At 54.6% G+C, this 21,533-nt stretch overlaps 1 protein-coding gene across 10 annotated transcripts in view; it reads left to right on the top strand.

Moving 5' to 3' along the window:
• DLG3 (discs large MAGUK scaffold protein 3) overlaps positions 1-21,533 on the top strand; it is a 78,890-nt gene that overhangs the window by 35,313 nt on the left and 22,044 nt on the right. For 7 of the 10 annotated variants that reach the window (XM_086756794.1, XM_086756791.1, XM_086756790.1 and 4 more), the window contains 7 exons: positions 5,017-5,070; positions 12,589-12,639; positions 15,725-15,849; positions 16,318-16,487; positions 16,864-17,000; positions 17,316-17,460; positions 17,604-17,763. In XM_086756794.1, coding sequence (XP_086612920.1) covers positions 5,017-5,070; positions 12,589-12,639; positions 15,725-15,849; positions 16,318-16,487; positions 16,864-17,000; positions 17,316-17,460; positions 17,604-17,763 — 842 coding nt within the window. The remainder of the gene's footprint in view (positions 1-5,016; positions 5,071-12,588; positions 12,640-15,724; positions 15,850-16,317; positions 16,488-16,863; positions 17,001-17,315; positions 17,461-17,603; positions 17,764-21,533) is intronic. The other 3 variants (XM_086756792.1, XM_086756799.1, XM_086756797.1) reach the window with 1 other exon arrangement.

Raw genomic sequence — 21,533 nt, 5'->3', positions numbered from 1 at the left:
AGCCTGTCCATCTCTCGGCATCCCGCAGCCAACCCCACTGCCGCCACAGCATTGCACCACTCCTCGGTGTCCCCAAACTGGTACCTGCGTGTTTGCAGCTAGCACTCAGCACTGTGTGGTCCTGCCGCACAGAGCAGCTACTTTCATAGCTGTAAATGCACAGCTTTCTCCATGGTTTAACACCCTTTAAAAAAAAAAAATCAAAGCAGATGGAGCAGACTACAAGCAGCCCAGTGTGTCCACCCTGTTTAGATGCTTCTGTTGGGCATCTCCACACTTGGCCTCTGCCCCTGGGAGCTTTTAAAAGGATGTGAAGACTGAATTTCACTTATCCCCAGAGTCATTGTCTTTTGAGTGTAACTATTATACCTCAGATGGTATGAAGCAAAGGATATTAAAAGGCAGATTCACTTTTCACTCTAATCCAATCTGTGAAAGTTGCAGAAATAAAGGAGTTAAGTTAGTATTTTTCTTCTCATGGACTAGCCCAGCATCACAAGTAGTCACCTTGCCCTGCTCATTGCTTGCTTTGTGACACGTGAGCCACACTGGCCTCCTGCAGAGACCAGCTCTGTGCATTAGGCCTGGTATTTGTCAGCTCTGCAGGCTCCTGTTTAAGTCCTTTTGCTGGTTAAGATGGAAATAGGTTTATACGTGGGCATGATCCATTTGTCGTTGGCCTGGGACATCTGCAGTGCATTTATTTTGTCTGGAGGAGGTACGTAATTCCTGACCTCTGTGGGCTGGCCACCGTGCCAGCTCTGTGGAGGATGTGAAGCTGTTGCAAAACTTCAGGATTTCAGCTCTGGAGGGAATATCTTGAACTTTCAGTTGAGAGCCTCCCTGCTCAACTCTCGTGTGCCAACCCTGAGAGAAGTCCTTGGGGAAATGCCACAGGGCTAGGCTTGGCCCTTGGAAGCAAGGTAACCTCCTCCGTTTGCATTTAATTGCAGCTTTTCTTTTGGTTGGAAATTTTGGGAAATCATAATGTTTTGCAATTCCTACCTTTGCCCCAGCAGATGATACCTATAGACGTTTGGAACTTGGCTGCCCCCGGGTGACAGCATTAGTACTCCTGGGCTGCTGAGGCCAGTTTCCCGTGGGAAATACAGCCCAAACGGCAGCAGTCCCTCTCAGATGACTGCCCAGAGGTGATATCTAAAGGCATTTCTGAAATGCCGCATCCTGTGCCTGAGGTGTGTTCGAGCACTGCCAGTGTCTGGCTGCTCCCTGCACATGCTGCAGTGGAATCGCTCCAGCCTGGGAGGGGCTGTGTGCTGTCAGGGACGAGTCATCCCTCCTGCCCTGCTTGCAGACCCACAGCTTCCTTTCAGCTTCAGCTATGGAGGCAGTTGCCCCCAGTTGGGCCCTAGGGCTTCTGCGGGGAGGCAGCCCCTTGCTGGGGGATGTTTGGGGTGGGTTGCTGGTCCCTCCATTAGCTGTGGCTGTGGCTGCCACCGGGACCATTGTGTAGTGCTCGAGTGCTGGTGGCTCAACATAGGCAAATGTGAGGCTCTGCTTCTCTCAGCCCCTGTGAGACCAGAGAGCTCTTGAATCTTGACCTTCAAACCTTGTCCACTTGTCACCACTATTCCTTTTAACTCCTGTGCTGCCCAGATTTTCCTGACAGCTGTCCTCTGCCTTGCTGGCTTTGCGCCTAGATCAATCTCTCTGCAGCTGTTCAGTGACCCTCCTCACTTCCTGAGGTCCTCCTTGAGTCTCACCTTCCCCACAGGCTCCAGCCCCTGAGCCCAAGGATCTGTGCAGCCCTCTGTGCCTCTCCCCATTGGAGGGAGTTTGGGACACCTCCAACTCCGCTGAGCTGTGGTGGTCCTGCTGCCATGCGATGAGCACTGCAGGCCTTGGACCTCTTCTCTTTCCATTTGTAAACCCCCCAAGCACAAACAGGTCTTGGTAAATAATAACGGTGTGATGAAGCGGTTTAGATGGAAGAGATCTGACAGCCCCTGTTGAGTGTGACCTGAATGCACAGCCCTGTTCTCTCTCCTCCCTGCGTGCAGCAACTCCCTGCTCCTTAGGGCATAAATTACTTACTGTTCCCTTTAGAGTTGAGGGCTTGGTTAATTCACCAGCACATTCCTGCTGCCTAGCAAAAAAAATGATGACGTTCTCTCTCCTCCCCTGGTTAGCAGAGGGCTTGGTACATGTGCGTGCCTGATGGAGGGAGGCAGAGGCTTTTCATTTTCAGACCCTCTCCTTAATTCTGAGTCTTAGGTCTTGTCTGACTCTGCGATAGAACAGGCAAGGTGCAAATGTTGGAGTATTTGCAAGTGGAAGTCAGAGCTAATGTCCAAACATCTTTCCTGTAGTAGCTGAAATAGCTGGCCACAGGAGGCAAGCAAGGATTTCCTGGTTTTAATTCCTCCAGACCATGTGTGACTTTGTTTTAAGCAACCACTCACATTCGGCATCTCCTGGGTCCCATCTGGAGCCTGAGTGGGAAATTGTGCTCCTAGCAGTATTTTGAGATGTAAAAATCACTAGTGTGGAATGGTTGCGAAGGATGCTCAGTGTGCAGTGAGCAGGCTAGACAAAATATGTCCTTAGGGCTCACCACCATGTGAGCAAGGCAATGTGATATGTGATTTGTGGGCTATTAGTAATTCAACAAAGAGACCGCAGTAAGGCTCAGTGGAGGACTCGGGCTGGACCTGCAGAAGCCTTTGTAATGTTATCATACAGAGCACTTCTCTCTGGGAGGGATCTAGGGAATTGAATTCATGTCATAAATCATGGGACACATGATGGGCTACATTTGCTTAGACTGCCTTTTCTGCATCCTTCCTGGAAACTCATCTAGTAAGAGCTGGCCTTTGGCACATCAAGGTTCAAACATTCATCATTTGTTAATTGCTGGCAGTAGAAGTGCTTGGTTTTTGCCTTGAAATGTGGAATCCCTTCCTAGAATTGCACTGGGGACTAATAAAAGCCAATGCCAGGTTTAATGTACGCCATCTCACAAATTATCTGGATTAAATACAAGGACTGTGTACTGCCAGAGAGGGGATATTCCCAGCTCAACATTGCTTCTTGGCCATGGAGATCCCAAGACATTGGACCTGAAAATTGTGATTCTCTTATGTGTGTGGGAGGGGTTTGGCAAGAGTGCTTGGAAGTGGTCATATTTGCCTGAGCTAGAGAATTAATTGCCATAAAAACTATGGTTTTGTAACCAATAGTTATAGCTGCAGGAAAGATGAGAAAGCATCTGAATAAATCAAATTAATTACTTCCTGCTCCATCCGTATGAAAGCAGAACCTTTCAGGGCAAAATTTAAACCACAATCCAGTTGACTCCTAACAACACTCCTACCTGTGAAATGACGAAAGTGAAAAGTCCAGAAATATGATCAACTAAAACAGGAGACAGTGGGGACTGCCATGCTGGGTTATATGAGGAGGCTGGTCTCTGTCAGGGGTGTATAAACCCAGAGGACGGCAATGAGGAGATAGTCTGCTCCTGCAAAAATACCAGAGTCACAGAGGCTGTTGCACTGTGTAATCCAACCACCTACTTTACTGGGCAGGCAGTGGTTCCTGTTAATTGCTGCACTAGCCCACACCTTGACTTGCTTGCTCCTCACCCTGACTCTGATGTTTCTGATGTCCTAAGGCAGAGGGTTCACTCACCTCACAGAATTATAGAATTGTTAGTGTTGGAAGGGACCTTTAAAGGTCATCTAGTCCAACATCCCCCCGCCCCCCGCAAGGAGCAGGGACATCTTCAACCAGATCAGGTTGCTCAGATTTCTGTCCAGCCTGGCCTTGAATGTTTCCAGGGATGGGGTATTCACCACCTCTCCGGGCAACCTGTGCCAGTGTTCTACCACTGTCATTGTAAAAAACGCCTTGCTTATATCCAGTCTAAATCTACCTCCTTCTAGTTTAAAACCATTAGCCCTTGTCCTATCACAACAAGCCCTAGTAAAAAGTTTGTCCCTGTCTTTCTTATGAGCCCCCTTTAGGTATTGTAGTTCATATCTCTTGGCATTTTCCCATCTTGCTCTGGCAGTTGTTCTCCACACGAGCCTTGGAATGATGTGGTGAATCCTGACTCACCTCTGACCTTCCAGATTTTCCATCACTTGCTGTTGTGTTCTGGTGAGGAGTATCTGCTTTGTAATTAATCTTAAATTTCTCACTTTTTTGCCGCTTCTTCCTCACGCTCCCGCTCAGAACCGAAGGCCTTCCTCAGCCCCCTTGCCCCAGCAGCCGCGCTGGCTTGAATTGCTCCCGGGAGCAAGGGCTACGCTGCGGGCTCCGCGGGACTCTGCGCCTTCAGGAGGTTGCGGCGCTGGACAGCTCCGGCACGGCGGGACCCCGGCCGCCCCCTCCCTTCCCCATGCCTCTCTCCCGGCAGAGCCCCCTCCCCATGGGGCCTCGTCCCGGCCTCCTGCTGCCTGGGGAGCCCTGCGAGAGAGCGGGGGGATGCGTGTGGTGGTGTGGGGGACGAGGTGAGGCGAGGCTCCACAGGGGTAACGAGGATGAGAGACCAGGTGCTGCCAGCTCTCCCAGGGCGTGGTGGTCTCGTGCTTAGGAGGGGCAGCAGCAGCTGCTGCTGGAAGGTGCATGAAGGCCTCAGGGCTGGTCTGCTGGCACTATATGCCTCCGTCAGAAGGACTTCCTTCCCTGCTCCTCCTATTTCTTAATCCCTCAATAATGTGGATTTCAAGTAAATTCTGGTGCTGGTGGGGTTCTAGCCCAAGGCTAGGATAGTTTCCAGTCTTCCCTGTCTCCTTCCCACAGCTTCGGCTGTGGTATGTTCAGGACACACCAGGCCTGAGGGATCCAGTGCCAGAGCTATGCTGTTCCCCTACTTCTGTCCCAGGGCTGTTGGGTACCTGGATAAGGGACATGAGCAGAGCCCTTTCTGAACTGCTCTCTTCTGCCTGGCCTAGAGGGTCTCTGGTGGCATGGCCAGGGGAGAGGCCGTGCACTGCAAAGGGCTGGGTTCATTGCTCCGCTCGGTGACATCCCACTTTTGTCTCCTCACAGGCCAACCCTGCTCCCATTATCATGAACACAGACTCGCTGGAACAAGGGCTCTCTGTAAGTCTCCTGGTTTTGTTTCACTTCCTTTGAACAAGCAGTGCATTTTCCCTGCTCAGCAGTGCAGGAAAGGCTCCTCCAGCCGAAGGAGGCCCCAGCAAGGTGGCAGAGGAGCCTGGTACCTGCACCATGTCCCCACAGAACATCCTGCCCCTGAACCTCACTGGGGCTGGATGATGTTGAGCAGAGCCAAGGCTAGCAGCAAGTGATGCTGGGGACTCCAGCATAGGGAGCGTACAAGGCAGGGGGCACTCAAAGGGGCACACTGTGGGGTAAGCAGGCATCAGAGGAGCAGGAGGAGCTGGGCTGGCTGCGTTCAGGGTTACCCACACAGCTGTTTCCTCAAGCCTTTTATGGAGGGTGGCTGCAAGGCTCTGCTGGAGCATCCCTTACCTTCTTGCACTGCCTCAGCCCCCTTCTGCAGCCCCGGACCCTCAGGATGGAGCCAGAGCTCTCCAGGGGCACTTGCTGGCATCACACCCATTGGTTCTCAGGGCAACAGGAGCCATCAGATTCTGCTTCTCTGCCAGTGAAGGCTGCCAGCAGCTGAGCAGTGCTTGGTGACTGTGAGTGTTTGCAGCCACAGTGCGTTTGGCACTCTCGGTGTAGTATAAAGATAATCCTCCTCAGTTTGTTGCAGAGAGGGTTTGCGCACTGCTGCATCCCTTCCCAGAACATTTGCAAATCATTCCTGCCAGGAAGGATGGAGGCAGGAGGGTGGCCAGTGTGGACTTCTACAGCACTGGCTCGATGCTCATGGAGTGCTCCCTTTTTTGTCCCTAAAGGGAGCTCAGTTGACAGCTTGCCAGGGCTGGGTGCTTTGCACCTGGTTTTCTTCTGATGTAGCAAATTTCAGCTGCCTTCCACATTAATGAAGCAGCACCAGGACTCAGAGCTGGGATTGGTTTTTCTTTGGAGTTGCAGTGGAGGGCTGCAGGTGACTTCTGAACCTTCCGTGTAAAGAGCTGCAGATCTCAGCCCACAGCCTGTGGTAGGGTCAGCGTGCATCAGAACTGTGCTGGGCTGGTTGCGCAGGGCTATGAAAAGGAAGGGAAGCCCAGCAGAGACCTGTGAAACCCTGACTGCGTGGTTTAATTATGACCTGGGTGCTGAACTGAAGCCACCTGGCATTGGGGAGGATGGCAATTGTATCTTTCTCAGTGTGGTGGTCCTGGATCCTGCAGCCTTGTATGAATGTACCAGAAGAGCTGCTGTCCCCCAAGGTTTCCTTCCCCAGGTGCATGGCATGACAGGGTGTTTGTGAAGTTAGAGGCTTCTTGCAGCATGCTGGGCACCCCGGCTGCAGGGCAGTGCCGTGTTACAATCTGTTCTCTGTGCTTACCTGGCTGCCGCCATTCTACAGGGAACTGTAAAAAGGGCAGTGTCTCCTGGAAGGGAAGGGCACACCACAAGGTTGGACTGGGGCAAGTGAGGAGTGTGCTGTGAGCAGGGCAGGGAGGTGTTCCTGGATGGGAAGTCTGCTTTGATGTCTGTTTTGTACCCTCCCTTCCTTGGAGGAACACTGCCTGCTCTCCGTGGCAGCCACCAGTGCTACATCCTTCACTAGGCTCCAGCTGTGCCTGTCCCTCTTCCCTGCCTACCCAAAGGCAGCGAGAGGTGAGCCGAGGGCCAAGGACAGGCTCTGTCACCCCAGGCAGGTTCCCAAGCCGAGCAGAAGCCAGCAGCAGGGAGCCCACCTGTCGGGCCAGCAGTCCCCTCCTCCCACTGCAGTGCACTCCACTTTCTTGCCCTCTTGGCTGCCTCCCCCAACTCCATCTCATTAATTCCATATCCCTCCCACCCCTCTCCCTCCACCCTGTTAGCTCCATATCCCCATCCATCCCTTCTCTCTGCGCCTTGGCAGCTCCTTCTTGCTGTGCTGGATGGGACCTGGTGGGTTTAGCTGGGTTTCAGGGGCTGCTCTGCACCCCTGGCAGGCACCAGCATCACCCTGGGAATGGCAGTCACCTACCCCATCCATCCAACCCCAGCAGCACATGCCATGGGGGGAACTGGCCTGCAGCAGTCAAAAAGAAGTGGCTCTCATCTGCTGGGCAGAGCGGGGACCACCAGCCCCATGCCCAGGCGTGTGCTGCCTGTGGGGTGCCTGGAGGAGCCCATTCCCTAGGCAAGGGAGACATCTCCCTTTGATTCCTCTCAACCTCCAGCCTAGAAGCCTTCTTGCTTTTTACTTTATGTCATACCAGCACAGAAATGAGCCCTGCTCCATCCTTTCCTTTTCTGGGATGCTGGGCTCCTCAGGCTCCATGGAAAACGCACCCCAAAAACCTCCCGTTTGGCGGTTTCCCAGGTCAGCAAAGGAGCCACACCAGGGGCTTGCTGCAGAAGAGCCCAGCAAAATGGCAAATCTGGAAGCATGTTTTTTTACAAACCCAAAAGCTGAAGCCTGTTGGTACAGTATGTATTTGGAAGGGTTAAAGTAACATCTTCCTGTCTTTAATTACTTAACTATTCAATGCTTCCCTTAATGATAAGCAGATGGATGTAGTCTAGTTCCTTCCTGTTCTAGCTCCATTGATTACATTGGAGTAGCTGCTGGGCTGAATTTGGCCCCGGCTGTTTATCAAGAAGTCTGCTCCACATTTCAGTCTCTCTGTCCACCCACCTCCATCCCCAAGAGCATGTGGCACCAGCAGCACTGTAAGGTACGAGATGCAGCACTGGGTCCCACTCACCGCTGAGGCCAGGGCACAGCTCTGCTGCCCATGGCTTGTGGCTTGCCCAGCACCCCCAGAGTGTAAAAACCCAAATAAATCCTTATAAAATTCCTGCTCTATTAAAAGCATCCCTTTATGGGTAAGGGCGGATGCTAGGGGGGTCACTCATGCCAGCTCCAGGTCATTGCTCACAGTTTCGCCCCTTGGTGCATTTTGCCCAGCAGGTCCATAGTGAGGAAATGGAGCATCAGAAGCACAGTTTCCCTGGTAGATGGGGTTTTAGAGCTGCCTTTCTGAAGCTGAAACAACTTCTTGCTCCCTGGGGTGCATGGCAACTGCTGCCAGGCAGTCCCAAAGTGGGCAGGGAAGGTCGCTCCAAAGCCCTTGAGGAGTTGAACATTTCATAGCCTGAGTCCTTGGAGCCCTCCTTTGCTGCCCCACTGCCCAGCAGTGAGGTGCCACCACCTCCTCAGTCTCTAAAAGCCAGGTCTGAGGAAACAAAGTGCTTCCCAGGCCTGATCCCAGCCAGCGAGTGCCACAGGAGCCCTGGGCTCTGCTGCCAGTGAGTGTAGAGACAACCCTCTTGTGCAGCACTGACTCTGCTGCCAGGGTCCCCAGCCACGGTCTCTGCAGGGTGCATGGCAGCAGAGATGGCCACCATGGTCCAGCACCTTTGAACACAGCAAAACTTGCTTGTAAGCCTGAAAAAAAAACAGTAGAAATCAAAACTAAACTTCCACTCTCACGCTTTGGTCCCAAACACTGATGGTGGCATGTCCTGCTGCCAGTTCCTGCAGACAACATGGCTATGGAGCCCTCCCAGCTGCGTGCTGGGGCTATCAGGCTTCAGACCTCTTCCCTCTGCCCGAGCTCAGAGGCTCATCCCCACGGCCCTCTGGCAAAAGGCTGACCAGAAATACGGTGTTTATTTACTTTGTGCACAAGGCCAACATTGTTTAGGCCAGGGGTGAGCTGGAAGCAAGTCAGTAGGTCTCGGTGCTGTGGCAGGATGTGTGGATGCGGGGAGATGAAGGGAGGGAGCTTTTGACCTATTTTCCGTGGGCCTCCTGCCATGTGTGGGCAGGGAGAGCTCTCCCTCGCCAGCGCTGCTGGAGCCCGTGCCAGTGGGAAGGTGCCCGTCGCACCCACTACCCTGGCGCAAGGCTGCTCTCCTTTCACCTCACTGAGGCAGGCGTGGGGCATCGCCAGGCACCTTCCATCCCCAGGTCCAGCTGGCACCAAGGGCTGACCCTCCAGCCTTCAGACTCTCTTCATTGTGTCGATACATGACTGCTTCACCACCAGGTCCCAGTGCCTGTCCCCATCACATCCTAACCACCAGATACAGGCTACATCCTTCTCCAAACACAGCTGCAGGCAGCATTATCCTTCCTGCAGGTTATTTTCTCTTGTAGCCTGGTGGGCTATTTGTATCTCATTTGAGGATCCCCGTCTTAGTCTTCTAAATTTGACCTCCTTTTTTAATTAAAAAACACCCAAACAACTCAAATCCTGACTCTCTAGCAAGTTGCAAAGCGCATTCCACATTCACTGGTGCGGTGTTGGCCAGTGGAGCCTGCAGACAGCTTGCAGTAGTTCTGGAAGGTGTGTGCTCTTCTGTTTATCAAATGAGTGTTAACTCTGCGACTCTGTTGATGATTTAAATGTCATCATGGCTAACTATTTTCCTGCTGCTCAAAACAAAAGAGAAGGAAAGGCCAGTGAAGGGGGCCTCTTCCTGAGCCCTCAGCTGGGCTTGTGGCATCAGAAGGGCTTGGGAAAAAAATACCCTTGCTCTTTTCCATGAGAAATCAGATGGTGCTTAGGATCAGGATGTGCTGGGAGTAGCTAATTAGCCCCAAACACCTCCATCAGTTCTGCAGGTGTTACGCAGGGAGACAGGAGTAGGGTGGGATGTGCTCTCCCTGCCCAGGGGCGATGGAGCTAGGCATCTCCCAGCTGAGCCCATAACACTGAGGTGGCCCTAAACAGGAGCTGGGGAGGAGCGCAGGGCACAGGCGAAGGAGAGGGGAAACAGCCTGAGGCACAGCCAGGTCACGTTGGCTCTGGTGGGTGCCCTGAGGAGGTTTTGCCGTTAGTGAGTGACTGGTATTCAATTTTCCGACACTGGAACATTTGCTTTGTTGGCTCGTTCCCTTGGTTACGTGGTATATATTAAGTTCTCCATTTGGCTTCCTTATGCAATTAACTGGTGTTCTGCTGTGATTTTGGAAACATAATCAGAGCTAAAACTTCATGGTCAGGCCTGGCTGACCCTGATGTGCCTGGCTGGAGCAAGCCGCTCCCAGCACGTGCCACGCCAGGCAAGCGCTGACACCACTTGCTTTTAGGGAGTGATGCAAAACCCTGCTCAGCATTGGCAGCCCCAAGATTTGGGAAGCAAGGATGCCCCAAACTCACCTATCTGGCAGCAGGGTGCCTGACGGTGTTGCCTGCCAGGGTGTCTCTGTGCCTCGGGTGCTTGCCGGCGGTGGCCGCTCGTTTGGCAGGCTCGCGTGCTGCTGGCTGTCTCTGCAGCTCACAGATTGTCAAAGTTTTCTGCACATCCCCATCCTGTAGGTATGTATGTGCTGTTCCTTTGCGGCCGTGGGTGTGCATATGGCTGGCTGGGTGGCAACTGTGTTGAATGCCAAAGTAGAGAGGACAATGTGTGTAGTAGCGAAGGCTGCCAGGAATCTGAGTTGCTGGAAAGCCTAGGAGAGGCGGCACCACGCCCCACGCACCGGGCTACCAACTGTGGAGATGAGATGAGCCTGGAGGCTGCGGCGAAGGAGGCTGTGAGGGCGGCACGGGCCAGTGAGCCAGCTCTGCTCAGGATTAGTCAGTATGATAGGATGCAAGGAGGGAAAGGCAACCCATGGCAGAGGGGAAGCCTGTGGCGAAGGAAGCGATGGCCCCCCTGCCAGCAGGAGCATGGCCCAGGGGGATGTTGTGGCAGGAGATGGCACTGGCCACACTCCCTATCCCTCCGAGGCTGTTGGGGATCCTGCTGTGGGTTAATCCCACCGCTCTCAGTGCTATTCTGCAGACGGGTCCTGTTCAAGAGCTGATCAAAGCCTTTCCCAATGTGCTGGGAGGATCAGAGCATCCTATTGTTGGAGCATCTGGATGTCCCAACCCTGAACTGTGCCCTAAAATCTTCCCATGGCACCAGGCACGGAGCACACCCAAGGAGGAATAGCCCCCTCCGCCTGTGTACCCTGGAACCCCCATCCCGTCTCTCCACTCCAGACTATCCCCAACCTCATCCTTCTTGAAGCACAGTACCCACAACAGGGTGTGGGATTGCTTTGGCCTCACCAGGGCTGAATCAGGCAGGGGATAAGGAGGTGTGTGTGTGGCAAACCCCCATCTCAGATCCTGGCATGCAGAACTGCTCTTCCACTTGGCACCTGATTATTCCTACCTGGAAAAACTCCTGTTTCCTTTTCCTACCTATAAACTGGGCGTCATAGCCACCTCGCTGAGTTTCCTTCCATGGTGTCAGATGATGGTTTTAGCACAAGGGATGTTTGCCGTTCCCTCCGTCTAAGGACTCAGCACTGTGGGGTTTTGGAGGATGGCTAGGCTCGGCCTCTGCAGGGGCCAATAGCTGGGAGCTGGGCAAACAGGACATACCCAGTGCGCTGACACCCTGTAAGGGGACCTGTGTTTGGGATATGGAGTGCATACAGAAAATGGCTCCGTATGAGCTACAAGCTGTCAATTAATGTTGGATTTAAAAGCCACATGAGGAGCCCTACATGTTGCCCAGGGGCTGCAGGCAGAGGCAGGGCTGCATGATGGGAAAGGTGTTTGCCTGCTGAGCCCTGGGTCCCGCTGCCTCCGCCACGACATGCAGATTTGCCTGCGTCCTGTCCCTTGTTTCCCAGAGTGTCTCAGATTGTGAGGCTGAGCCTGGTCCCCTCCAAAACTGTCGCTGTTGAGTGTAATAGTTCTGGACATTCCGATAGCAAATTGCTTTGCAAATCTTGCTAAATTTTAGATCTCAGAAGCTCTTTATGGCCTGATCCTGATGACCTCGAGTGAAACTGCCGCCTTCTTTTCCTGTGCATTGTTGCTTATGGGGAAAATAAGTTTTTGACCTGTATATTTACCATTTCTTATTTTAGAGCCTACGGTGTCATCCCTTTTGTTTCAAGCCACTAGATATCCCAGAGCCCTGCTTTGACACTCTGGATATGGGAGATTTTTAAGCTTGGGGATCAGTATGGTGTACAGCATTGACACAGGCTACACCAATTTTTTTCTATAAGGGTATCACAATGTTTTACTCTCTTACTGTGTCCCACACTTGCACCTCATTTCTTTTGCACCTAAGTAATTCAATAGAATATTTTTTTAAATTCCATGTTAACACAGTCATGCTACTAAAAGATTTAAAATATATAAGCTGCTAAAGGTGTTTATTATATTATTTTGTACAGATATTATTTTTTTTTGCTTGAAATGGACCAACCCCCTTTCTTTCCTTCCTGCAGCAGTGAATTCCTGAGGTTAATTACATGCTGCGTAACAAAGGCATTATTTCTTTTTGTGCCTTCGGTTGTGTTCCTTTTCATAGCTGGAGAAACGAGCCAGGAGAATAAAGGCTCTGCAATGAAGTGCACTGAAGTCAGTGGGCTTTGGCTTATGCCCAGAAAGAAAAGCAGCACACAGTTTAATTCCAGGGCAGGCTCGAGCAATTGCGTTTAAGTTTTTTTTCAGCAGTGATGGCGCAGCTTTTAGGTTGGATTCTCGATATTCAGCTATCAGAGGGGAAAACCAAATTCCCCCAGGACCGGCATTGAGCTGTAATGTGCTGTCTCCCTGTCCCCAGGTGAACGGCAGCGATGGGATGTTCAAATATGAGGAGATCGTCTTGGAAAGGGTAAGTGCTCTTTACTCACTCGCCAGCAGCCTTTGCTGCCTCTTCCCACTTGCCCTCACACTGGTGCAGCTCAGCTGGCACCCCCCGCATCCCCACTCCAGCTGATGGAGTCTCTGCTCCCCCCGGCTCTGTCCAGAGGCTTTTGAGAGTGTCACGCTTGCCTTCTCTGCACGGCCCCCACGGCGCGGGGAGAGGTGGGCTTGTTGCTTCCCACCCCTGCAGACCTCTCCAGAAGGGAGGGAGGAAGGCATGTCCCTCGCCTCTCTTGTTCACACCCTTGCCCCCACAAACCCACCAGTGTGGAACCGAGGTGAGAGGCCCTTTGTTACTGCCTTTGCCAGAAAATGGAGGTGCTGGGAGCTCTGCTTATGCAGGCGCACCCCACAGCTGGGCACAGGGGACTGAGGCCTCCCTGCCACCAGACTCCCCATCACACCGAGGTACGTAGCCCAGGGATGCCAAGCAGCAAGAATGGGTTTTCTAGTAAACAGGACCTCAACGAGGGGAGTTTCTGCTCGAGCCTTTTCTTGTCTGTTGGCAACATAGAGCTGATGGTGTGCACCACACTGGCCGTGGCTAAAATTAGCTCCCCCCACAGATGGGGCTTATCCAGGAGTGAGCCAGCACCATGGAGGGCAGGGAGGGCTTCCCCTGGCACCCAGGGAGCAGCAGGGATGGAGAGGGAGCGGGAAAAGCTGGCTCAAGGTTTGCTTCAAGAGGTGGGCACAGTCCTGCTGAGTGAGGATGGCCAGGGTTGGCGGCTGCCCGCAGTGCTCCACAGCACACCTTGCCTTCTCCTCACTGCTGCATCGGGTGGCTCAGCCTTGCCGCATGGCCAGCATTGCAGAGGAAGACACATCACTCATTATTCTGTTCCTCTCTACCTTTAGTCATCTTCCTCCTCCCCTTGGCTCTGCATCACAGAGGTGGGTGGACGGAAGGTTATCCAGGGCTGCCGCCTCACCCACCACTTCCCCAGCAAGCTGATGAAACCAGCCCAGGGGACGCTTCCTTTTTGGGCTGAGCACTTCTTGCTTTGGGCCCAATTTAGAGGCCAAAGCCTCGTTTTTCAGGGATTCTTCAGAGCATCCTCTGTCCTCGGCCCACAGCAGGAGCAGAGCAGGAGCAGAGCAGGAGCTGGCAGGGTCACACAGAGAGGCAACACTCATTGCTGCCCCATTTCAAAGGCCCAGGCAGCGATTCCTTTTCCAGCAGCGAGAAATCATGAGGGAATTTCAGTGCTTAGCAGCCAAGGCCAGCGTGGACCATAGCCAGGTCCTTCCCCTTCAGCTGGTCCCCAGTGGGATCCAACAGCCCCATCTCAATGCAGAAGCACCCTGGTGCCTGTGGGTGAGGCTGTCCCCTTGCTGGGATGTTCGGCTCCCAGAGACAACCTCAGTGTACTTCAGAATTGCTGGTCTGTCTCTGTTATTGATCCTTGTCCTTGTTGTGGAGACAAGGGCAAATGCAGTAGTGTTTTGGGGGCAAGAATTGAGGAAACACTGTCTGCAGAGGGATGTGGCTTTGGGTTTACCCACCACCCAGCAGGAGATGCCTGTGTCTATGTCAGCCCTGATGCCAGCTAAGAAATCCCTTGAACTCCATCTCAAGGTTTATCAAAATAAAAATAAACACCTCTCAGATAATTTTCAGGTTTTGTAGCTGGCATTTGAGCACACCATTCCGCAACGAATGGCTGGAGACCATTTTGCACAGTCTTAGCTGCCTTGCTGGGGCCACGCTGGGTCTCTAGTGACAGTAAGCAGCTTTTCTGAGCTGGGCATAGGGTAACCAGAATCCATCTTAGAGGAAGGAGAGTGACCTCAGACCTTTCACTATTGAATGCCTCCTTGTCACGTGTCAGTCAAATCTCAGCCAGCAGGAGAGCATCCGGGAGCATTGTGTAGTGAGAGACATTGGTGGCTCCCAGAGATGTGACGTGCTGTGTCATGAGTGGTGTAAAGTCAGAGCAGAGACCTCTGCATTGCCACAAAAGCTGATGCTGAGCCCAAATTGCTGGGGAGAAGCGTGAGCCCCAGCCGGCTGCTGGTACTAGATGATCCCGGGGACTCTGAGCTCCAGTGTGGCTGTCCTGGCCACAGGTCCCTCAGAAGAGCAGGGCTGCCCATTGCCTAACACTGAACACTGGTGCCATGGGCAGCTGAAAGAGTGCATGGCCCAAGCCCGTTTGTGCACGAGAGAGGCAGGCACGATAGGATATGACTAAGTGTCAGCTCTTCCGCATGAGAAAACAAGACGGAGCCATCTGATTTTCAAGGGAGAGCAGAAAAAGCAGAAATTGTCCACTTGCATCAAGCATGGAGCTTGAAGCAGTGCCTGTGAATCTGTCGCTAATGGAGATCCTGCAAGTAGGAGAGGTGGTGCAGGGCCATGGCCACTCATCCTGGGATGCTGCCGGGATGGGGCTGGAGACGTGGCACAGCCCCTGCCTTCCCCCTGGGCAGGCTTCAGCAGGATGAAGCTCAAGTGATGCTCCAAGCATGTGCGGGAGGAAGAGGAGGCAGAACTGGAGACTTTGCTCTGTCCTGACCCACCCAGACTCCACCCAATCCTGCAAATGTTGCTATCAGCACTGCTGGTCCCCGGGTTGGCTCCCTGCTGGGGCTGCATCCGAGGGTGCAGGGAGGCAGGGGTGGGATTCTGGTGACTGGCACAAGCTCTGCTGCTCCGTGGGGCCTGCAGCATCGGTGTCTCCTCCTGGGGAGCAGCCAGCAAGGGGAAGGTTTTTTTTCTGACAAGGACCACCCCCTCTTCCTGCAGCTCACCGCCTGCCTCACAGTCTCAGTGGAGACGCAGCGGCAAGGGAGGTCCTCAACAGCTCCCACTCTCCCACACCAACTGTTCAGTGCTCTGTGCTGCTGCACTGAGCACCTCGGCTGATGAGCACCAGCCTCCCCTCTGGCAGAGCATCCCTCTGCACCCTGAGCTGGGCACCCTGGGGCGTGACAGATGCTGTAACGGCTCCCGTGCCCCAGGCAGCCATGGCTCATGGGGAACCACTTCAAGAAGGCCAGCAGCAAGCAGTTGCCCACGGGGGAAAGACAGGGTGTCTAATTTTCCGCAGGGTAACTCTGGCCTCGGCTTCAGCATAGCAGGAGGAATCGACAACCCCCACATTCCAGATGACCCAGGTATCTTCATCACCAAAATCATCCCAGGAGGAGCGGCAGCCATGGACGGCCGTCTGGGGTGAGTAGGGGCCAGGGGAGTAGCCTCGTCAGGGTGTCACCCAGGATCTCCCCAGGAATCTTCTAGACAGCTCTTGCCCACCTCCTTTGCCATGGTCCCCAGACCCATCAGTCCTTTCCCCACAACCAGATTCCCTCAATGCAGAGATGCCCACGGTCCCCTGCCACCAGCCTCCTGTCTGCAGCCACTCCTCCTCCCCTCCCTGTGCCAGGCTCCAGCTCCCATCCTTCCCCCTGCAGCCTGGGGCAGGATCCAGCCTTTCCCCTCATCACCCATCTCCACCAAGGTTGCACCGTGGGGACCAGCCCCACTGCCTCCTTCTTCAGGCGGGACCCCACTCTCACTTCTGCAGGGCAGGATCTGGCCAGCTTGAGCAGCTCTCCTTCGCACAAGGGTCTGCATGGCCAGAGGAGGGTGGCACAGGCTGGCAGTTTCCCAGGGATGCTCAGGGCCACCCTGTGCCTGCAGGGTGAATGACTGTGTGCTGCGGGTGAACGACGTGGATGTCTCCGAGGTGGTGCACAGCAAAGCTGTGGAGGCCCTGAAGGAAGCAGGCCCTGTGGTGCGGCTCGTGGTGCGCCGCCGGCAGCCCCCACCAGAGACCATCATGGAGGTCAACCTGATGAAGGGCCCCAAAGGTAAGCCACTCACTCTGCTTGCAGGACCAGGGTGCCTTGCTGCCCCATGGAACAGTGTGGGGTGACCCCTTGGTGTGGGGTGCCACAGGGTACAAGGCAGCATCACAGAGGGTGTGGGGTGTGAGGTGGCACTGCCACGGCGCAGGATGCCACAGGGTGGCACAGCAGCGTGGGATGCTATGGGGGATGGGGTGTGGGACAGCCCCACAATGCAGTGCCAGTGGCTGGGCTGTCCCCGCACAGCACTGGAGTGGCCCATTGCCTGCCGAGTTTTGGGCAGGCTGGGAAGCCTGGTGAGGCAGAGGGTCCGTGGTGCCAGCCCCCGATGCCATCCGTCTGTCACTCGCCCCTCACCTGCCCTCTCACTCCCCCTCAGGCCTGGGGTTCAGCATTGCAGGGGGCATCGGGAACCAGCACATCCCCGGGGACAATAGCATCTACATCACCAAGATCATCGAGGGAGGTGCTGCCCAGAAGGACGGGCGCCTGCAGATCGGGGACCGGCTGCTCGCGGTAAGCCCCATGCCCTCAGCTGGCCACGAGGCAAAGCTGGACAGTCCCTGCAGTGCCACGGTGCCGATCCTGAACCCCAGCACCCTTCCCACCGGCAGCCCCACACCCCTTCCATGGGGTCCCCGCTGGGATGGTGCTGTGTGAGGGGCAGGCGCAGCACTGGCTGCAGGCAGGAGGGACAAACCCATGGAGATGAGACGTCTCCGGAGCTACTGCAGCACCTACCCTGGGGAAAAACACTCCACTCGCACAGGCCTGCACTGGCCCCTGCCCTCCTGCCTGCAGCCATATCACCCAGCCCCTTCCCTCCGGCAGGTGAACAACACGAACCTGCAGGACGTGCGGCATGAGGAGGCGGTGGCTGCCCTGAAGAACACCTCTGACATGGTGTACCTGAAAGTGGCCAAGCCTGGCAACATCCACCTCAACGACATGTACGCGCCCCCCGACTACGCCAGCAGTACGTACGCTGCTGGTACAGCAGCCCAGGCATCACAGGGCAGGGGGGGACAGTGTGCTGGGGCAGCGGGTGATGCCGGGCTGGTCTCCACATACACGTTGTGGATGGATTTCTGCTCCTGATGCCCTTCTCCTCCCCTGCAGCCTTCTCGGCCTTGGCTGACAACCACATAAGCCATAACTCCAGTCTGGGCTACCTGGGCAGTGTTGAGAGCAAGCCTGCCTACCCCGTCCCTCCCCAGGTGACTCCGTCTCGGTACTCGCCCATCCCTCGGCACATGATCGGTGATGATGACTTCACCAGGTGAGTACCAGGCATGAGCATCCTTAATCTCTGCTCCTTCTCCTTCCTTCTCTTTCCCTGCCTGGCTGCTTGACCTTATCCCCACTGCTGGTGCAGAGCCTTGGCCGAAAGTGGGTGCATGGTGCAAAGCTTGGGGCCCCTGCAGTGAGCTCCATGCTCACCCCCACTGAGACTAGCCCTGCTGTCTCGCTTCCTGGCTCACTACATCCCCCCCTTCCATATTCCCCCTTCTGCTTCTTCCCAAGCCTTACATGTCTGGGTTTTCAGCTTCATCGTCTTACTTGTTTTACAATACCTGGAATACAAGATGTTCCCTGCCCTTACAGTACCATCGGTGCCAGCAGCGTCACAGGCTCCCAGGCTGCAAGGCGGTTGTCCCTAAGCAGAGCTGTGCTGGGAATGTGGGGCCAGGGGGGCACAGCTCCATCCAGAGGCTCCTCCTCCCATGCTCCCTAAGCCTGGCATCCCAAACCACCTGCACCCAGCTGCCATTTCACCAGCTGCCAGCTTGACAGCCTCCTGGACAGCCCTGACATGGCCCCCTTTTCCCCACTAGCATCATTTACACTGCATGAGCAGGTTTGATTCGTGAACCCAGGAAATAAAGAGGAGCACAAAGGAGACATTGCTTTGAGCCTAAACACAGTGTAAAACTTCTCTAAAGCCTCATGCTGACGATGGGAGAGACCTAGCTGGTCCTACTCTGCTTGTCCAGGCTCACAGCTTTCCCTATGCTTGCAACAGCCACAGGGCCAGAGCCGAGCGTGCTCTGAGTTTGGTACCCTGGGGCCAGGGCCGTAGGGCTCAGACTGTATTCTTAAGACTGACACTCGAGTTAGGCTTAGGGCTGGCTCTGCTGTTAGGAGCAAGGTCGCAGACTGGTTTCAGAGTTGCGTTTGCAGTAGAAGATGCTGTAGCATTGGCTGGGATTGTCCCATTCTGCAGGGAACTGGCGAATGTGGGAGTGGGAGACCCTGATTTGCCATCCAGCGTCAGGTCCGCTGTCCTCCTGGAGAGTGGCTGCACTCACCTTCATCACAGGGGTTTCTTGCTTCTTGGTACTCGGCCACAGCCAGGTGCCTCTGTGCGCCATGACCCATACAACATGGCCTCTGCCTGTGCCTCGTTTCTCCCACCTATTCTTGGCACCAACAATGCCACTTCTACAGCTTGTTCCCAGCACTGCATCCTCACTGGATGTAGCAACTCCTGTGCTGTCAGGGCACATGGGGATGATGCTGCATGCAGGAGCAGTGCTTTCTGCCGCTGCATTGCACCACAGAAGGGACTGAGTTCCAGCACTTGGATATTGCACTATCTGTCCCTTGCCAGGGACCCTGGTCCCACCAGGGTGTCCCTCCCTGCATGCACCAACGTCTGTATTTGCAGGCCAGAGAGCAGCGAGAGCAGCCCAGCCTGGGTTGGACGTGGCCTGGTGGCAATGGCTCTGCAGCCAAGCCGTGGCCTGGCAGTGGCTGGTGCAGGACGTGCCGGTGGCCACTAGAGGATGGTGCTGGCTTGCAGAGTGCCCGGCTGCAGACTGGGTGTCACCGCTCAGCCGCTGTCCCCAGCCACAGCCCCCTGCTCCCCCCAGATTCACAGCCTGCGGTAGGCTCAGTACCTCCCTCATTCATCCCAGTGCAGTGCTGGAAACCTCGTGTGCATCACCAACTCCCCCAGGACATCTTTGTTGCTGCCAGTCTGTTGACTTATGCATCACCAAGATTGTGCACTGGGACCAGTGGGGTCCCAATGTATCTTACTGGTGTGGGGAAAGGCAGTGACTCCTCTGAAAAAGCAACTGTCTCCCAGAAGAAGCAGATGTCCCGGCCTGGATCCAGTATCAAGCCTCTTCCCCTCCCGTAGACACAAGTGCTGCTGCAGATGTGGACATGGCTCCAGTGACCCTCATGTCCTGCAGCACCCAGGGCCGCGACTGGAGCATCTGTTTTCCAATGAGCTCCACCACTGCACCACTGCACCCAGCACAGCCCCACAGGATCCCTGCAGTTGCTCTGTGCTGAGGTCGCAGTGTTAACGTTGCAACATCCAGCATGGGATCTACATGCAGGATCCGTCTCCTGCCTCCCAGGATGAGGATGGAAGTGGAGAGTGTGTGTCATGACTGAGACCTGAGATGTACCTGTCTGGGGCTTCATTTCCTCTCCTTGGTTCCTGTAGTGTCCTACCTTCCACCAAACAGTCTGGTCCTCACAGGTGCTGGGGATGCTTTCCCCCTGGCTGAGTTGGGATAGTGGTTCCTGGGCACTGCTTGGGCAGCAGCAAGTTCATCAGCTTGTTGGAGGGAGGGTTTGCAGACCCAGAAATCTGACCTATTTCTTCCCCTGGGCAAGTACCAGGCATAGCTTTGCTGCAGAGGGACTGATGGCTGCAGCCCTCCCTGCCCCCTCACAACCACCCCAGACCCAAGCACTGGTGATGTCCTGAGGACTTGGGGTTGAACCTCTTTTGACCCCAATGGCATGTCTGTGGTGTTTTCCTGGTCTCCTCCTGGTCCTGGTGCATCCCAGCCTCACGCTACGCTCCAGCCGGGTCCTGAGCCCAGCTTAGCTCAGAGCTCAAATGCATCCAAAGGCCGTAAGGATACAGTGGGTGTTTTCTGGAGGTCACAATGTAGATTCAGCCTCTGCCCCATCAGAAATACGTAGCTGGAGTTACCACTCTGCCATACCTCTGCATTTGAAGGCAAGGGGCTGTGGCGATGCGTGGTCAATTGTATGAAGTTCAGCAGTGCTGGGTTGGCACTTCAGGCCAAGTGCTGGGTCCTGCACTTCAGCCACAACATCCCCATGCAATCTTACAGGCTTGGGGAAGAGTGGCTGGAAAGCTGCCTGGCAGAAAAGGACCTGGGGTTGCTGGTTGACAGCTGTCTGAACATAAGCCACCAGTGTGCCCAGGTGGCCAAGAAGGCCAACAGCATCCTGGCTTGTGTCAGGAACAGTGTGGCCAGCGCGAGTAGGGAAGTGATCGTGCCCCTGTACTTGGCACTGCTGAGGCCACACCTTGAATACCATGCGCAGTTTTGGGCCCCTCACTACAAGAAGGACACTGAGTCACTGACGCGTGTCTAGAGAAGGGCAACGAAGCTGGTGAAGGGTCTGGAGCACAAGTCTTATTAAGAGCAGCTGAGGGAACTGGGATTGTTTAGTCTGGAGAAGAGTAGGCTTGAGGGGAGACCTTATAGCTCTCTACAAGTACCTGAACAGAGGTTGTAGTGAGGTGGGTGTTGGTCTCTTCCCCAAGTAACTAGCAATAGGACAAGAGGAAAGGGCCTCAAGTTGCAGCAAGGTAGGTTTAGATTGAGTATTACGAAAAATTTATTTACTGAAGGAGTGGTCAAGCATTGGAACAGGCTGCCCAGGGAAGTGGTAGAGTCACCAGCCCTGGACGCATTAAAAAAAAATGTGTAGAGGTGGCATTTCGGGACATGGTTTAGTGGACATGGTGGTGTTAGGTTGATGGCTGGACTTGATGATCTCAGAGGTCTTTTCCAACCTTAAAGATTCTATGATTCTATGGTGTGTGTGGAGCTGCAGGCACAGGGAGCCAGGCTGCGAATTTGCTCTTGTTTGGGCAGTTAAGTCTGTACGGTAGAGCAGAGCGAAGGGGAAGCCTCAGCAGGGCAGCTGTGTTGAGGAGCATTCAGAACATTCCTGCCCTTCATGCCTCCTGCCTGCACTGGCAGCAGAGCCAACAGAGCCTGCCACCCCACAATGTTCACCGTCAATGTCTCCTCGTCCATGTCCTAC

The sequence above is a fragment of the Chlamydotis macqueenii genome, chromosome 11 (genome assembly GCF_036417535.1).
Source record: "Chlamydotis macqueenii isolate bChlMac1 chromosome 11, bChlMac1.mat, whole genome shotgun sequence".
Classification (NCBI taxonomy): domain Eukaryota; kingdom Metazoa; phylum Chordata; class Aves; order Otidiformes; family Otididae; genus Chlamydotis; species Chlamydotis macqueenii.
Note: the sequence above shows the minus strand (reverse complement) of the source record. Positions and strands in the feature narration are given on the sequence as shown.